Here is a 16,169-nt window from a genome sequence, read left to right as displayed (position 1 = left end):
GGGCGGGCGGGCGGGGGAGGCAGCGCGGCGGGAACGGCCCCGCCGCCAGCGCCGCCGCCGCGGCGCCACAAAGAGCCGCGCCACAGCGCCCCCTGCCGGGCCCCGGCACCGCCGCGGCCCCTCAGGAGCGGGGGGCAGCGGGGAAGGCACCGGGAGAGCCCCGGAGCGGCCCGGGAGGGTCACTCGGGACCGGCCGGCTGGGCCGGGAGGGTGGTGAAGGCGGCGTGGGTGAGGAGGAAAGGCGGGTGTGACTGCCGCGACGCCCATCCCCGCGGGCGAGGGAAGAGCTGTGTTTTTACGGCCCAGGAGCGTGGAAGGCCCTGGGAGCCGAGGAGAGCTGTGAGCACCCAGGAAGGCAGAGCCGCGCCACGCTCGTGTCAGAAATTAGCATTCGCCCCATTTTCTCGGTGCCTCAGCACCAGGATCTGGAGGCGAAGAGATTATTTAAAGCAGAAAATTTTGTAACGGAGCCGTGACCCAGCAGCGAGCACAACCACGAGCGCCAGGGCTGGAGGGGGCTTAGCTGGAAGGGGGAGTCATGCATGGCCCCAGGTCTGCAGGTCTCTCTGCCCCTGCCTTTCAAGGGCAAGTCCCCTTTCTTCCGAGCAGCTCAGCTCTGTCCACTTCCATGCGCCCGTGGCCAGGAGTGGGGTGCCGCCTCCTAAAATTGCCAACGGCGCAGGTCCTTTTCCATTGGAAACAAAAATTCAACCACCCAGTTTCTTGATGTCAGTTCGGACATGGTGTTTGGCGCTCCAAGGGCAGCCAGAGTCCTAGCTGCTGGCAGCTTTGGTCTGGGAGAAATCCTGCGCCGTTCGCAATTTTAGGAGGCACAGAAAAGCTTGAGGACTTTGCTTCCTATTTCCATTACAGGGTACATAGTTCCCTGTAAGAGAGTAATTTATACTTGTAACTTTTCTGAAATAAATTAATTTCTGGAATGAAAACCATGCTTAGTCATGCAATAGGTTGGGCTCAATGATCTCAGAGGTCTTTTCCAACCTAATTGATTCTGTGAAGCTGAAACAAATTCATCTGCCCTCACACAAAAATCTATAGCAAGGACCAAAGGGTTCCTCAAGAAACCTCACACTGACTCAATTTTTGCTAGGCACAACCCACAGAACAGGTGAAAAGAGCCCAGGGCCTGTGAAATTCCAGGCAAGCCAGCAAGTCACCGTCAAAGTCCCAAAGCAAAAGGCCTAAGTGTGGCTCATCAGCTGAAAAGTTCTAGACAAAGATGTGTCTTCCCTTTTCCACCTGCCTTTCTTGCACCGCACGCTCAGGTAGTGCTGTTCTGATGGGACATTCAAGTTGCAGAAGTGTCAGGACATCACATCATCAGACACTTGCCAAAAGAATAAGGGAACACCTAACAGCAGCATTGGAATGTCTTGGTAAGGATTCAGAAGGTTCTTAACCTTTCTGTCCCCAGCTGCACAGGGAAGGAGAGATAGACTTACTTCTGGGATGGTCGCCCTGCCAAGCATGGCTCCAGCATTACAGACAAACACACAAAATGTCCCCTTTTTGACAGAGGCATGACCAGTACCAAAACACAAGTTTGTCAGCTAGTGGGGAGACACAAGGAAACATCAGGGCCAGTGTTTTCAGCCTCCCCTCCTCCACCACGCAGTTCTACCCCTACCAAAAGCCAGAGAAAGGACTGGTGATCAGTCCTGCACACCAGCTTCCCACACTGGTCTGAGCTGTCCTGCCAAGCCCAAGATCTCACTGGAGGCTTACACCCATCCTTTGTGCTTCTTTGCAGCTGCTGCCACCCAGGCTGAGAAAGCACTGAGCCCTCCAGTGTGGTTTGCTCAGCTCCCAGTCCTTCAGCATGGCATGCACAGGTCTCCCTGCACCAAGAGCCAGGCTAAGCCAGAGCGGAGTGGCTGGCACAGCCCCAGTCTCCATCCAGGGAAGGCAGCTGGACCTTTTTCCTCTCTGGCTTCACACCACCCTCCTTGTCAGCGAAGAACTCCCTGATGTCCACAAGGACCTTCCCTTCAAAGCAGGGCACTGACATAATTATAGGTTGGACTCGGTGATCTCAAAGGTCTTTTCCAGCCTAGTTAATTCTGTGATTCTGTGATTATGACATGATAGAGCCAGTGTTAAACCCAGCCCTGCAACGAGCTGCCCCTCAGCTTGTAGGATTTTGCTCCGTGTGCCAGAGGGCTGTGATGGGACAGTGGGCACTCCAGCTACAAAAATGCTCTGTTACAAGCAGAGGAGGTACAGGGGAGACCTGTATCGAGAGAGCAATGATGACACATTTCTAGAGCAGCTCTTTGCCCTCCATTGCTGGAAGATGCCCTCCTCTTCACTGCCTTGTCCCAGACATTTTTCTGTCACCTTCCAAGGTTTGGCCTTTGTTTTCAACCTTTTCTCTGTCTTGGAAGACGTTTCTTTCTTTTCTAGAAAGACACATCACCACTTTGAAGAGCCTGGTCAGAGGAGCCAGGACCTCGGCATCCTCCTGGCACCTCGACATCCCCAGCACCAGCCTCACGGACCCTCGGACAGGCAGACACGTGTCCCCGCTGCCGGCAGGGAAGCCGAGCCCTGGAGAAGGAAGCGGAACCCTGCAACGGATGGAACGGGGGTGCCGAGGCCACACCTGCCCCGCCTGTACCTGTGCAGCCGTGAGAGGGCCGAGCCCCGCTCACCCCGCCCCGCTCGGCATCCCGGGGCCGCCGTTCCGGCCGTGCCCCGCGCTGCACCGGGCCGGGAGCGGTCCCCAGGGCAGGACAGCGGCTGAGCCGAGCCGGGCCGGGCCGGGGATGGAACCGGGAGATGCTCCCCTCGCCTCGGAACCCGCGGGCAGCGGGCGGGGCTGCCCCGTGTCACCGCCCCGTGTCACCGCTCTGTGTCACCGCCCCGTGTCACCGCCCAGCCCCACACGCGGCTGGTTCTTGAAGGGTCTCAACAAGGAGGACACTCGGCCTCAGGATGAGCGTACATCCAGCTTTCCCCTTCTATCTCGTTTAGGGCACTTTGCCACTCTACACCTCTGACCACGACTTTGACAAACTCCTGCTCAGGGAACAGATCTCTTGCAATGCTTATAACTTGAATAAATAGTTTAGTGGTCAAATAGGCATTGGGTAAGGATAGAGGCACGACAATCTCCATGAGCACACAGTGTTGGCTGCTGAGGTAACCAGTTTTTCACAGTACCAAAGCTGTTTTGCATAGAAACTTTAATTGCTTCACATGAGCACAAACCTTTTGAATAAACAGGAATTTGCTCACCTCAAGGTGCTGGAATCATGCTAGAAGTGTGTAAATGTTTTCTGTCATATGATTTTACTTTTGACTAGACAGAAAGGATAAAGCTTTTAAATACACAGATTTTCTCCCTTTCTGTAGAGGTGTCTATTCCTCCAAATAATGCAAGGAGATTCCATTCTTTGGAGCAAATAGTTCTCTGACAAACCTATTCACTTGGTTTATTTTTCCAGGGGAAAAAGGGACAAACAAATTTAAAAAAAGTTAAAATACTTAAATATTATTACATTTATAGTCCTAAAGTATGTAAATCAACTGCATTGAATTTTCTATTAGCTTTTAAATATTCACCTCAATATACATTTGTTCTTCAGGGCACACAAGAGATAAATAATTGAGTTACCATTGCTAGATAAATCAAATTTTTTCCTGAGCTGCAAATATTCCAGATTATAATCTTGAAGTTGCTATGCAGTAACTACAAATGGAAACGAAACAGATCAAAGTGAGCAAGCAGGAGTCCACACTCAAGTACCCAGAGGCCCAATTTTGTGAGACATCAGGAGCAGCCTCAGCATTTCAGATTGGTGAGTCAAGACCAAATGAAACGTAAAACCTCTGAAATGTAAAACCCCAGCTTAAACACAGGGTGCAGGAGCAGCCTAGGATTTGGACTTGGCCATGACCAGTGTAAGAACATAAGGTTTAAAACAAACAGGACACCCTCAAAACCAAGCCCCACAGCAATTTTACCTGTGGTTTTGAATGTCTAAATAGATTGTGGTGACTTTCAGCCAAAAACAGTGGGAGACCTAAGTTGATTTTGGCTTCAGGGTCTTCTCTGCACTGAGTACAGGAGTGGAGTTCATATTGCACAGCATTACTTCTCTCCCAACAATAAACCAACCCCTCTTATTTGGGAGATGAACTACAATAACCCAAACTACTCCCATGCAATCCCCAATAGTGCCCATGCAGGTGGAAGTGGACAGAAGGAATTATTAGCTTCAGTTAAACCCTGGTGAAAAACCAGTTTTTTGTGAGCTGCAGACTCTGACAGCACCAGGACAACAGGTAAAGTTAGACAAATTGCAAAGAAAATTGTTTTCTGGCTAGAAGCATCAACTGCTAGCCACTTGTGAGTATGCAGATATAATGCTTTCCATACTCTTCCCTACAGGCCAGGCAAACTCCTCAAAAAAAGAGAGTAGGTAAAAAAAAGATCAACAAGAATCAGCTACACAGAGCTCTTCTGCAATGTTGTGGAGAACTTTTATTTTATCACAACACCTGTTGGATTTCTGCCTTTGTGTTGGTGACTGACTTGATCAGGTAATGGTGCAGATCAGCTCCAGGGTCTCTCTGCAAGCTTCTCTGTTGACTCACCCAAGGAAACAACAATGTGGGAACTAAGTTCAGTCCCAGGATGGGCACTCTGCTCCAGCTATGAGGAAGTTGGGATTTGACTATCTCAGATTTGAACACATATGTTTCAGTGCATGTGCACTTTGACCAAAAGCAAAAACTCTTTATCTGTAGTAAAAACTACTTTTTATGGCAGCCAGGGAGAGAGACACAAAAGGATTACGGGACAAACTAACCTTGTGTGGAAGAGAGCAGTGTAACATCCCAACTGCCCCTAAGGTTAATGATCTCTCCTCATTAATCTTATCCATCTTTTTTTTAGGTTGTTTCCACTGGCTTCTGGCACTGCATCAGGAGTGTTAACAGTTCATTGCTGACACCACAAAGAGCTAAAGTGTTTTCTTTGTGCTACAGCCTCTGGAAGTTTTTGCCTCTGAGCTTTGAGCTTCTCATCTGGAAGACTGAAGGCTGACAGTTTCCACTGCAAGGAACAAGCTCCAGGTCTGTTCTCTTTGCTCTTGTCCACTACTGGCAAATTTTACACACATCAACTCAAGCTGCAGCAGCATTGGTAATAATTTTTTTTCTATTTTTCTCAGCAAAGTAACAGAGTAAATCATTAAGACTGGTGAAGGAATCTGCTGGACTGGAGGGAACACAACCTCCCTAAGTGTAACACAGCAGAAATGGATAATGCAGCTGGAGGACTCAAACTGCTCCCAGGTATTCAGAGCCTACAGAGTTCTTCAGAGATCCGCTGTACCATGCATATTCTAAACCTACCCAGCCCAGAGCATGCAGCTTCCCAGGGCACAGCAGATGCAGTCTCTATGGGCAGAGCATAAAAACCAGTGGAAAACAATCAAGGCTTGCCTTCCAGTCATTCCAGCAACTTCTGAAGCCACTATAAATTCATTTGGCAGAGGAGTGTCATGAGCACTTCACACATGCAGAGAGACATATTTCAAATGAGCACTCAAAAGATCAGGTAAACGCAGGTTTCCCTGTGTGGCTGGTATTTCTGGAGTGCTTGGCACCATGCCACCTGCTGACACCATGGTGAGCCACTGACACCAGCATGCTTTCCTGGAAAAGACAAGACCCTATAAAGAACAAGTTGCTACACATATGAAGTAGCAGAAAGGACACATCATGGGGCAAGGGTACTCCAAGAAGGAGACTATGGTTAAAAATGAAGGATGGAAATCAGTGCTTTGGTACCCATCCAAAGGACAGTGCTGGCCACAACAACCCCTTTTCTAACAAGCACGTGCACAGCAGGTGTGTGCAAACAGGAATGCACAGGTGGAATTTTTCTTGCATGCACAAAAAAAAGGGTCCACCTCAATTCAAAAATAGTTTTCCAGGCTCTGTAAGATATGCTACTTTAATTAGAAATAGTAAATTAAATTAAAATAAAGCATCACTGTGGCTTGTGAAGAGACCTCATGTACATAGAAGAGATTATAGAAAGGACTCAAAACTTGCTGGGTGGCAGGACAGCGTTCAGGGTTATCTTCTAGAACTGCAACTAGCCTAGGGCTTGTAGTATCTCAATATATTTTCCAGGTCTGAGCTGCTTTTGCTCTTGTTATCAGTGTAACCAGCTTGTGCAAGTACATGGAACAGCACAGAACATGATCCTGCAGCAGCTGGGACTATGGAACACCCCTCCAAATTCAAGCAAGATTTTAGCACAGAATGGTGGCAGCTGTGAACTGTTCAAACCTCCAGAGAAATCAAGTACACAGCAAAATGCATCCTCCAATAGAGACAGGAGAGAACCTGTCCCTGGCAAAAACCCTCATGCCAGAAACCCATCTTAACAATCTTTCCTCATCCTGGCAACGACAGCCAAGATCATTCACAGTGCACCTCCTAAAAGGGGCTGAGTTGAAACAAAATGCAAGACGGTGCTTGCTGCAGACACTGCTTGCTCAGCACAACTCCCTAAAGCCAGGCAGTGAACTCAAGGAAGAGGTGCCATAAGGAAACATGCTAATTGCATTCTCTTTAATTTGCATGTGCACTTTCTGTTTTTGCTTTTAAACAACTGCTCCAAGTCCTTGTTTGCTGGGCAGAGATAACACTTCAGGCCGTAGTTTCAGTTTCCAGGCTGGCTGTGTGACATGTGTCCATGAAGGTGCTGGACTTAGTTTTACTCTCAGAGAAGCTGCTCAGAATCAGACTGCAGGAATTGCTGAAGTCTCTCAGCCTCTCCCTCACCAAAATGCAAAGGAAAACCAGACATGGTGCAAATCAGGGGAAGAAGGTGAAGAAAAGCACTTAAAAGGTGCACGAGAGTTAAAATTTTGTTTTCTTTATGCCTTCCTCCCTTCTATACAGTAGCAAAGAGGAGACAAAGGAAGAGAAATAGCAGGGTTCAGTGGAAGGCAGAAGGTTCCCGATGGGCTCACCGATGGCTCAGTGCTGCTGGGTGGGGGGGGACTTGGTGCTTCACTGCTGCTTGGTTTTAAGGGATAATCTCTGTATCATCTTGTAAAGGAGACCAAAGTGCTGGAAACGGAAGGAAAAAAAAGTAACCATGACAGTTCTAGACAGAAAGACAGAAAGCTTAGCAGAAGGCTTGAAACAATACCAGTGTGCAAATGCGGTGCCTTGTTTGCATCAACCACTCATCCTGAAGATGGAGTGGGACTTGATGGATGAGGAGGAATTATGACAAGGAAGCCAAGTTACACAGAAAATGATGGCTTACAGAAGTGTTTGTGCAGGTCTGTATCACCTCATTGTGAAGATGTGTTAAAGATTTTTTAATTTTTTATTTTTGGATGCAATTCTGTTCCTTCTGAAGGGGAGGAGAAAGCTTCAGATTTCAACACATGCAGGTTCCTGGTCTCTATAGAAACACTGCTGCCAGCAGTTTCAGGAAGGTTAAAATGAACCAGGCAAATACAGAAATTCCCAGTAATTCACAATCCTTTACCTGGATCTTCTCTTTCACCATTTCCCCAGTGACTTAGAAATTCACTTAATTTCTCTTTTGATTTTGCTGGGGTTGATTGTATTTTGATTTGATATTTGACAGATGTAACAAGATCCAGGCTTCAAATAATTTCAAATTCAAATGACAGAAGTAATGAAGATTGCTAATAGAAATCAAAGTATATGCTTTTCCTCTTGTTTATATTGTCACACTAAGTTTTTAAATGCTTGTGGTTTCCCTAAACAAATAATAGACACAAATAACATGAAGTGATCAAAACTGAGAGTGAGCTAAAAGGCTTCCCTTTCATTCATGTCCTTCATGAACCCAGGCAGGAGCAGAAGCCTCGCTCACAGTGGCTTGGTTAACACTGACAAAAACACCACATTTAATCTGGCTGGCCAAAGCATGGAGTACAACATTTCCAGAGGTATGGACACAGATTTTTATGGTTTCATGGAAAAAGAAAGCAGAACTCTAAAGATGCATTTCTAAGCTGCATCCCAAGTTCAGGTATTTCCTAACACTACAAGCTACAAACCTTAAAATTACCAAGGTAACTAAAATTTGTTGTAAAGTTTCAGTTTGGAGCCAAATAGTTTAGCAAGTGAGTTATGCATGTCCTTGACTACAAGAAACACCTCTAAAAAGCAGTTTAGCACTAGAATGGCAAGAGACTGCCTTCAGCACAGCCAACTGGCATTATTGTTCCAGCTTTAGTGCTGGCACTGTGTGAATTACTGTAGCTAACTTGTTTTATAAGGAAAATGATACATCCGTGTCTCTTACCTGCACTGCAACATAGGCAACGCCAAGGTAGGCTGCAATACAGACAGCCAGAAGCAGGTCAAAGATTGCTGGCTTGACCCTGGAATAAGGAAAAGTACACATGAAATTGCTACAGCAGTTACTGCCAGCAGGTGAGACAACAGCCCAGCACGCCCACAGGAGTTCCATACCTGTATGCATTCATCACCTGCTTCAGCTGGTCATAGAAGACAAACTCAGGGTCCCTGTGCAAAGAAGAAATGTTTCAGATTCCATTGCACTTCTTGACCCTGCAGTCAGGACAGCCCAGAGCTGTTCCCAAGGAGTTCTCCCAACCAGAGACAGGTAAGCATGACCACCTCCCATACTGGTTTTGAGCTGATTTTAGTCATCAGGACTTTCTTTTCCTACAGTCAGAAGCCCAAGGACACAATGCAGAACTCATGCTGTTGTTCAGCTGTCTCCAAAAAGGCACATAAAGATTCCTCCCTGCGGTCACTAAAATGGCTTCAGCCCAAGCAGTTCGGACAGGATGGAAACTGCCTTTTTGTAATTAACCAAAACTTAGTCTTCTCCTGCTCTTGGAGTGGGAACAGTGGAACCAAAACAGTTTAAAAACAAGCTTTTCAGGCAGAGGGAGCTCCTGGGCCTTGCTCTTGTGCTGTGAGGAATCATGAAGAACTTTCTCTGGGAGAACACCGAGCATGAACCAAAACTAACAGGAGAGCAGAAAAGAGCAAAGCTGCATGTCAAGAAACCAGGAAAGTTGCAGCTCAGAGGCAAAATTCTGTCCAGGGGGAAGCCAGTTTGCATGCCCTGGCTGGTTCTTTCATTTCTTTTCTTACCGTTTGTCTGCCTTCACATGATGCTGCTTGACATCCTTCAGGTAGCGTCCCATATAATATTCTAAGGTGTTAAGGAAGGTGCTGTCTTTATCAATCAGCTGGGCAGCCCTGGGCTGACTGCTCAGCCAGTCCATCACTGACTCCAGTTGCTCCTGCTGGATCTGCTGCAGAAAAATACCACCCAAGAAAGGGAGTCAACCACACACATGCTGAGACCAGAGCTCTCTCCCAGACCCTAAATTCCATAGGTTACAAAAATAATGCACTGTGCTTACCATCTGATCTGTGAAAATCTGCATATCTGCAGGTGCTCCCTGCAAGGGAAGATAAAAAAAAAACCCAGGTTACTGTTGAGCTTGGTTGGCAGGACAAAACTGGCCAGCACTGCAGGCTACCTGGTGGGCACCTCTTACCTTTTCTGTTAGATTGTAGATGACCCTTGTCAAAGCCTCAGCAATGATCTGAGTATTCCTGGTCAGTGCTTTAGTGTCTATTCGTGCCCTAAAGCAAAAGAGAGCATTATGGACTTGCCAATGGCATCAGCTTCCTCTAGAAACAACCCTTTTTCACTGCATCAGGCATGAGCCTGAATCCAGAGCCCAACTCCCAATGTTTCTGTCACCTGTGCCCTGATAATCAGAACAACACAAGCAGTTGTGAGGCCAGTTTAGGTTCCTGGGCTGGATTTAAACCCCAGCCGTCCTTCCCCAGGGTCCCTCACCTCCTGTCCATGATGCTGTTGCGCAGGCTGTCCCGGTGGCTCTCCAGGTGGGAGATGGTGAACGCCGGCAAGCGCCGGATTGCGAACCGCTCGTGCTCCCACGCCAGCATGTCCTCAGCCAGGTTGATCTTCTTGTGCACCATGGAAAACTTCACCTCTGGGAACTGGCTGGCAATAACCTGAGGACAAGGGCAAGCCATTCAGGAGTGCTGCCCACTGCATAGTCCCACCCTGCACTGCCCTGTCTGCCTACACCCACTTTTGTGTGTTCCAGAAAATAAGGTGCAGTTATTGACAATATTACAGCTGGTTTCAGGTCAAAAAGAGGTGTTTTCATATCACTACAGGGTAGCATTTGCAAATCTAGCCTGCTTCAGTTGGTACTCTGGCATGAGGATTTGTCTGCACTTCAAATCAAGTGACCCTAAACAATACATGAATTATTTCAATGGCACACCCTTTCTTCACATCTTCCTCCCTCTCATGGAGAGCTGCACAGTAAGTCCCAAATTCTCATACACCTAAAATGCTTTTCCTTACCATCTCCAGTTCTCTCAGAAATGCATGCTGCAAGGTCCCCTCCTTGGGAGGCTTTGAGACATGAAGATGAAGGCTATTGCCTCTGCCCAGAGTGTCAAGGCAGAGAACAAATGCTACATTGTCCTGCAGCAGGCTGGAATCTGGAACAGAAAAATCCAAACCTTTATTGCTACATCTTGTGCTGGGAGTTCCACCCCCTCAAAAAAAGCAAGGCTCACACAAGGACATCCTCACAGGAGAGCTGGCAATTAATTATAAAGATTTAACACAACCAGCCCCTTACTCACCAGTGTGGTCCAAATTGTCCTCCAGCCACCGCTTAGTTCCTTGATAATTAAACTTGCCACCTCCAGATGCAAAGAACAGCAAGTTATACCTGCCCATCAAAGAAGCCAGAAAAGGGTTAGCACTCTGCACTCCAAGAATTCCTTCACTCAGCCTTGCAGGTGTGGTGAAATCACAACCCCTTGCACCTGACATCCAAGGCAAACTATCCATTAACAAACACTTCCCACATGCCACATACTCGGGTAATGGCAGGACAGATTAAAAGTGGGGAGTTCCCAGGGCTTGGGGACGGAGTCTATTTCCCACATCATCCCCTCCACTCGTCAGTTATAGACATTTAACCTCAAACAGGGCAGTTCCTTACCCAGCATGGGTCCTTCTGTAGGTGTAGAGCCGAGAGAACAGCCTGGCCAGTTCCAGCAGCACTGAGATTCCGCTGCCATTGGAGTCAGCCCCATGGGACAGCCACTGCAGGATGAGGTGGGACAGACACAAGGTGACAAACCTACACTCATTCTCAGGTACCAGAACAGCTGCAAGACAGCACACCACTGTGCTCCACTTGTAACTGCCCCACAGCCTTAAGGCCAACAATGGGCAGAGGCCACATGGGAAAAATGATAGGAACAGAGAGCTGCAGGAAGATAGAATACTCACTGGAGCCACTCCAAAGGAATCATAGTGGGCAACTATCACAACAGTGGGCAAGTCTTCTCCACCCAACCCTGTCAGCCTTCCCTGCAGAGGAAAGAGAGCAGTGTCACACCCCATCACCTCTTGTGTGCTGGTACAAAGACAGCCTGACTTCTACCTGCCTGCTGAGTCTGCCATGGCCTCAGTTGTGAGGACTTCAGATACCTGGCTGAGACTCTCCTGACTTGCCCTGTCGGACCAAATGTCTGATAAAGTCCCAATAAAAGAAGTCACCTCATCAGTGTTGCCAGTTTGAATCCATACACAACTCACCTCCACACTGGGGATGAGCCAGTCATTGATAGCTTTGCTTTGAGCCCCGCTGGTCACCATCTGGAAGCCATTGGCAGTTGCCGTGTGCAGCAGAACTAGAAAAAAACACCAAAAACCCCCACAATGTACACCTGGGGAAGTTTCATCCCTTTATTTCCCCTGCTAACTGAGCTTTGGAGAGACCATTAAACCATTTAAGCCCTCTCACTTGTGACTGGTGTTTACGCAATGACACGGGATCTTGGTGACTATGCTTTTTCATTCTGTCCTAAAATCCCAGTATTTTAAGCTGATCAAAAACTTTTCCCCGGCAGTACTAAAGTTAGTCATAAGCAGCAGGTCAGTAAGACATCCAAATTATTTACATGGAAGCATCAGACTGAGTTGTGGTCAGATAAAAAGCTTCAGCTTCTATCGACACACCATTGTCACTTAACATTTCTGATGTTGTTTTTAACCTAGTTTTGATTTCTACCTTACTTGCAACAGCGTGAAGCTGAGAACTTCCTGCAACTATATCTCCAAATATAGTCAAATAATTTTCTTATACTGTGTTCTTTCTTTCAGTGAATCTCTAAACACTTTGACAAAGACAGAATAAACACAAATGTGACAGAACACTTGTTCATGATGCAGATGACACAGCAAACTTCTCCCAGAGGTGGAAACAGGCCTGTCTTCCTCAAAACTTTTTCCTCCTTGTTGGAACTCACCTTCTGCAGCTGAGGCAGAGCCCTGTGATGCAGAAGCAGCCCGTGTTTGTTCATAGATAGACAGCAGCTCCTCATCTTCCACTGCAAAGTAGACTGGCACAATGGTTTCCATAGCAAGCATTTCAGGCTCTATCTCCATGAATTGCTGAGGATTTAAGCAAGATACAAACTTAGCATCTGCTAAACACAAAAGATGGCAGGAAAAAATTAACAACCAAAGCAGAGAGAGAAGTTTTAACATTAGAATACGATTTGTTGTGCATTACAACAGAACCTTCCAGCCCTGCAGCAACCAAGCTTTTCTCCAATGCACCTCCCATGGGAAGAGAAAGAAAACTTTTTTGTTTACCCGCACAACATCCTGGGGGACAGAGGAGATGGATCGTGGCAAGATGATCACCACAGCCCCGGCTGACTGGCGGAGAGCCTTCTGGTACTGCTCGTAGGAGAAGTCCACCAGCCGCATCATGACGCAGCGGCGGCTCAGCACGTCTGCTTCCACGGTGCGCGCCTCCGTGTTCAGCACCGCGCTCCTGGTGCCTGCCAGCAGGGAAAGCAAGAGGGCTTGTAAAGCATTTCATCCCATCCCCTCTGCTCCAGCCTGCCTCCTGCTCAGAGTAGTCCTGGGGACAGTCTGATGGGCTGCAGAGCAGCCAGGAGCTGCCGAAAGCTGAGTTTGCCTCTTCGCACTTGTCCGAGAAGGAGCAGAGGTCTGTGGGTTTTTCCTGTGCAGCCACATCCTGCCAGACTCCCCTTACTCCACACTACACAGCCTCATCTTCCTGTCTTCCTCCTCAACACAACCACACAGGCTACATGTCTGCTCACCTGCACCTAATACCTGCAGACAGCGACACACCCAGAGACAGCCTGGCCTCTCCAGAGCCTCCCCCAGCTGTAGGATCAAGCTGTGGATGGAAGCTGTGCACAACCACCTGATGAAAGGACACCAGACAGCCCCATGTCACCCCAAGGGCTGCTCTCACTCAGCCACAAGGAAGGTTCTGTAGCTGGGAGAGTTACAGATGAGCAGGCTGCTCCTGAGGACTCGCCCTCTCCTACTCTCAGTTCCGGCAGATCAAATCCCCCACATGGAAATGCAATCCCTTGGGAGCAGTCTGCAGGCTTGCCAGAGAATTGCTCCTGTGTTCTCCAAGGTAGGGCCAAAAGGACATCTTGTGCAAACAGAGAGGGTCAAATCCACCTTACAATTTGTAACTCGATTTCTTCTTCCATAACTCTGGCACCTCCACTGGAGAGCTCATCACTCTAGGTCCCCACACAGGGACAGACAAGGTGCTCCAGTCTCTGTCAAACAGGAGCATTGCTTAGAATTAGATTTAAACCTGGCTTAGCTTAACTCTAACATTAGTTTGGTCTCATCAAAGGTCATAGAAACACCTAAACCAGAAAAATCTACACTTCCCCTGCACAGTATCAATGAGGGCCACACACCCAGAAACAGAGCCCAGGCACAACGTAAATTCTCCCCACAGAGCCCTGACACTAAATAACAAACATCAACAGCACCCCCACTCCAGCCAGAGAAAAGCAAGTCAAAATGAGGATAATCCACCATTCCCAAAGGAGTGATGTGTAAACACAGCAATGTGTGGACCCAAAGTTCTGCTCTCTCTGACATCTCAGCAGAGCAGACACAACAGTATTTTTCTGACAGGTTGATTTTCTGTAGTTTCTCTACAGAGACCCGGTTAATAATCTCATTTACAAACTAAAGAGCTCTCATTCTATCAGTATTAGAGGAAGCCCAAGCTTGTTCTTAAATTGCTCTATGAGTGGTGCTGACAAAAAACTCTTCCCCCTGCAAAAACAGGCTGAGCAGCAACCTGTATTTGGTATCTTTGGAAAAGAATATGAGAATCTGGAACAACAAATCAGCTCAGCTGGTCAGAGCATGGTGCTAATAATGGTTTGATCCCTCTATGGGTCATTCACTTTGAAAGTTGAACTCAATGATTCTTGTGGGTCCCTTCCAACTCAAGACTGCTCTGTGAAATACAATTTTTATCCTGAAGGACATCTCAGAACACACAAGGAACAGGAACAGCAGCTACCCAAAGGGAGTAGGAAGGAACAAAGGAAACACACAACCCGCTGAGCTAAACAGCTCCAGGAAAAGCAGCAGCATAAAAAAATTAATTGGAAGCATCTTAAAAAAATAACACCTGGCTTTTCAAGAGTTCTAGAGGGGACACTGAGGCAAGCAAAGTCAAAGCCAGCTGAATCACATCCCTGCTGCCCCTGCTAAGCCTGTCAACAAACAGTTCCCATCACCTGAGAACAGAGAGTTCTACCCCATGCAAGAGCCTGCCTTGGAGCTACTGAGCTCATCAGCAACAGAGCCCTCAAGATGTGGACATGTTCTGAGAAACTGTGATGGAAGAATCCAGAAATAATTTCAGATATTTAGAAGCCACCAGAAATGTGAAGTGCTTACGGAGTACACAGGCACATCTGTATTTTGTAACTTACATATTTGAACTTATTAAAATCTGAAAGATTAAGAGATGGTGTCTCATGGACAGCACAGACTAAACGTGAGGCTGTTCATTGTTAACTCTGAAACTTTGAAAGAGTCACTCACAGACAGAGCACGTGCCCTGGCCTGGAATAAAATCTCTACAGAAGACCCAGAAACAACCCTTGATTCTGAGCGTGGGCACACAGGGGAGGAGGCTGAGGGTTGCAGCACCTCAAGGACTCGCAGAACAGGGTGTGTCTCTGACCCAAAGAAAGGTGTTGCACAATCAGCAGGCTGGAAGTAAGAGAGCAGAGGAAGTAAAGGTCAGTTGTAACACAGCAGAAGGACGGGCTCTGAAATGGAGCCACTGGAGCAACACATGCAACTAAGGATGAAGAGGCTGAAGAAGAGTGAAGAAGAATCAACCAGTCAATAAACGAGTCAAAGGCAAAAAGACAAAACTGAGCACACAACCAGATTTTCCAGAACATAGGAGGGATGCAGCTGGACCCCTGAAAACACACAGACCTCAGCCCAAAGCCCGGGGTCCTTGGCCAGCTCTAGGTCACCACGATGGAGCTCCCAGCACTCTCCCGCCCGTACTGAGCCTGGGCAGTGAAACTCAGCCAGATGGGGCCCTACTGCGGGCTCCCCTCGCCTGGACCTGGCCCCGGGCCCGGCCGCTGCCGCTCCCCAGAGCCCCCCGAGCCCTCCCGCGGCCTCCCCTAGGCCGGGCCGCCCTCCACGGGCCGCCCGCGGCTTCACGGCCTACCCTGGGCTCCTCCCCGGGGTCGGGGCTCTCTTCCCACGGCCCCACCACCCCTGAAGGGGCCGCTGCCGGCAGGACCGAGCCCGGCCGGGCCGTGCAGTTCCTCACCATAGGGCTGTCCGCCCAGCTCGTACTGCTGCATGCGGTAGACCGTGAACTCGTGCGCCGCCTCGGCGGCGGGCGGCGGCCCCAGGAGCAGGAGCACGGCGGGCACGAAGAGCAGGACGCTGAGCGGGAGGCACGAGGCCTTGAGCACCGACTCCAGCACCTCGCTCGCCTCCTCCAGCATCGCCGCGGCCCCGGCCCGCACTGCGGCCTGCTCGGCACGCACGGCGCGCCCCCGCTCGGCATGCCGGGAGCTGTAGTTCGCGCGCCGCCGCGAAGGGCGCTGGGAGTTGTAGTCGCGGCAGCCCGTTCAGGCCGCGGTACCGCCCCGCCTTGGCCTGCAGGGGGCGCCCTCCCCGCGGCCTGGCGCTCCCGAGCGCCCCCCCGCGGCTGGGATGGGACGGGATGGGATGGGATGGGATGGGA

General features: G+C 48.9%; 1 protein-coding gene across 3 annotated transcripts in view; it reads right to left on the bottom strand.

Moving 5' to 3' along the window:
- Positions 1-15,982, bottom strand: part of NCLN (nicalin) — a 23,310-nt gene extending 7,328 nt beyond the window's left edge. The window contains exons 1-16 of one of the 3 annotated variants that reach the window (XM_042040048.1): positions 15,747-15,982; positions 12,737-12,927; positions 12,388-12,532; positions 11,675-11,769; positions 11,366-11,446; positions 11,073-11,176; positions 10,708-10,796; positions 10,421-10,560; positions 9,881-10,059; positions 9,573-9,660; positions 9,435-9,473; positions 9,160-9,323; positions 8,506-8,559; positions 8,336-8,414; positions 7,017-7,116; positions 3,190-5,685 (exon numbers count right to left, since the gene is read on the bottom strand). In XM_042040048.1, coding sequence (XP_041895982.1) covers positions 7,057-7,116; positions 8,336-8,414; positions 8,506-8,559; positions 9,160-9,323; positions 9,435-9,473; positions 9,573-9,660; positions 9,881-10,059; positions 10,421-10,560; positions 10,708-10,796; positions 11,073-11,176; positions 11,366-11,446; positions 11,675-11,769; positions 12,388-12,532; positions 12,737-12,927; positions 15,747-15,927 — 1,689 coding nt within the window. In that variant the 5' untranslated portion in view covers positions 15,928-15,982 and the 3' untranslated portion in view covers positions 3,190-5,685; positions 7,017-7,056. Of the gene's footprint in view, positions 1-3,189; positions 7,117-8,335; positions 8,415-8,505; positions 8,560-9,159; positions 9,324-9,434; positions 9,474-9,572; positions 9,661-9,880; positions 10,060-10,420; positions 10,561-10,707; positions 10,797-11,072; positions 11,177-11,365; positions 11,447-11,674; positions 11,770-12,387; positions 12,533-12,736; positions 12,928-15,746 lie in introns of those variants that run through there. The other 2 variants (XM_042040124.1, XM_042039958.1) reach the window with 2 other exon arrangements.
- Positions 15,983-16,169: the final 187 nt, after the last annotated feature.

Source organism: Corvus kubaryi, unplaced genomic scaffold, assembly GCF_017639235.1.
Source record: "Corvus kubaryi isolate FWS band 111438036 unplaced genomic scaffold, C.kubaryi_AGA036_p1.0 121, whole genome shotgun sequence".
Lineage (NCBI taxonomy): Eukaryota > Metazoa > Chordata > Aves > Passeriformes > Corvidae > Corvus > Corvus kubaryi.
The sequence above is the reverse complement of the archived record's forward strand: the minus strand, read 5'-3'. Positions and strand labels throughout refer to the sequence as shown.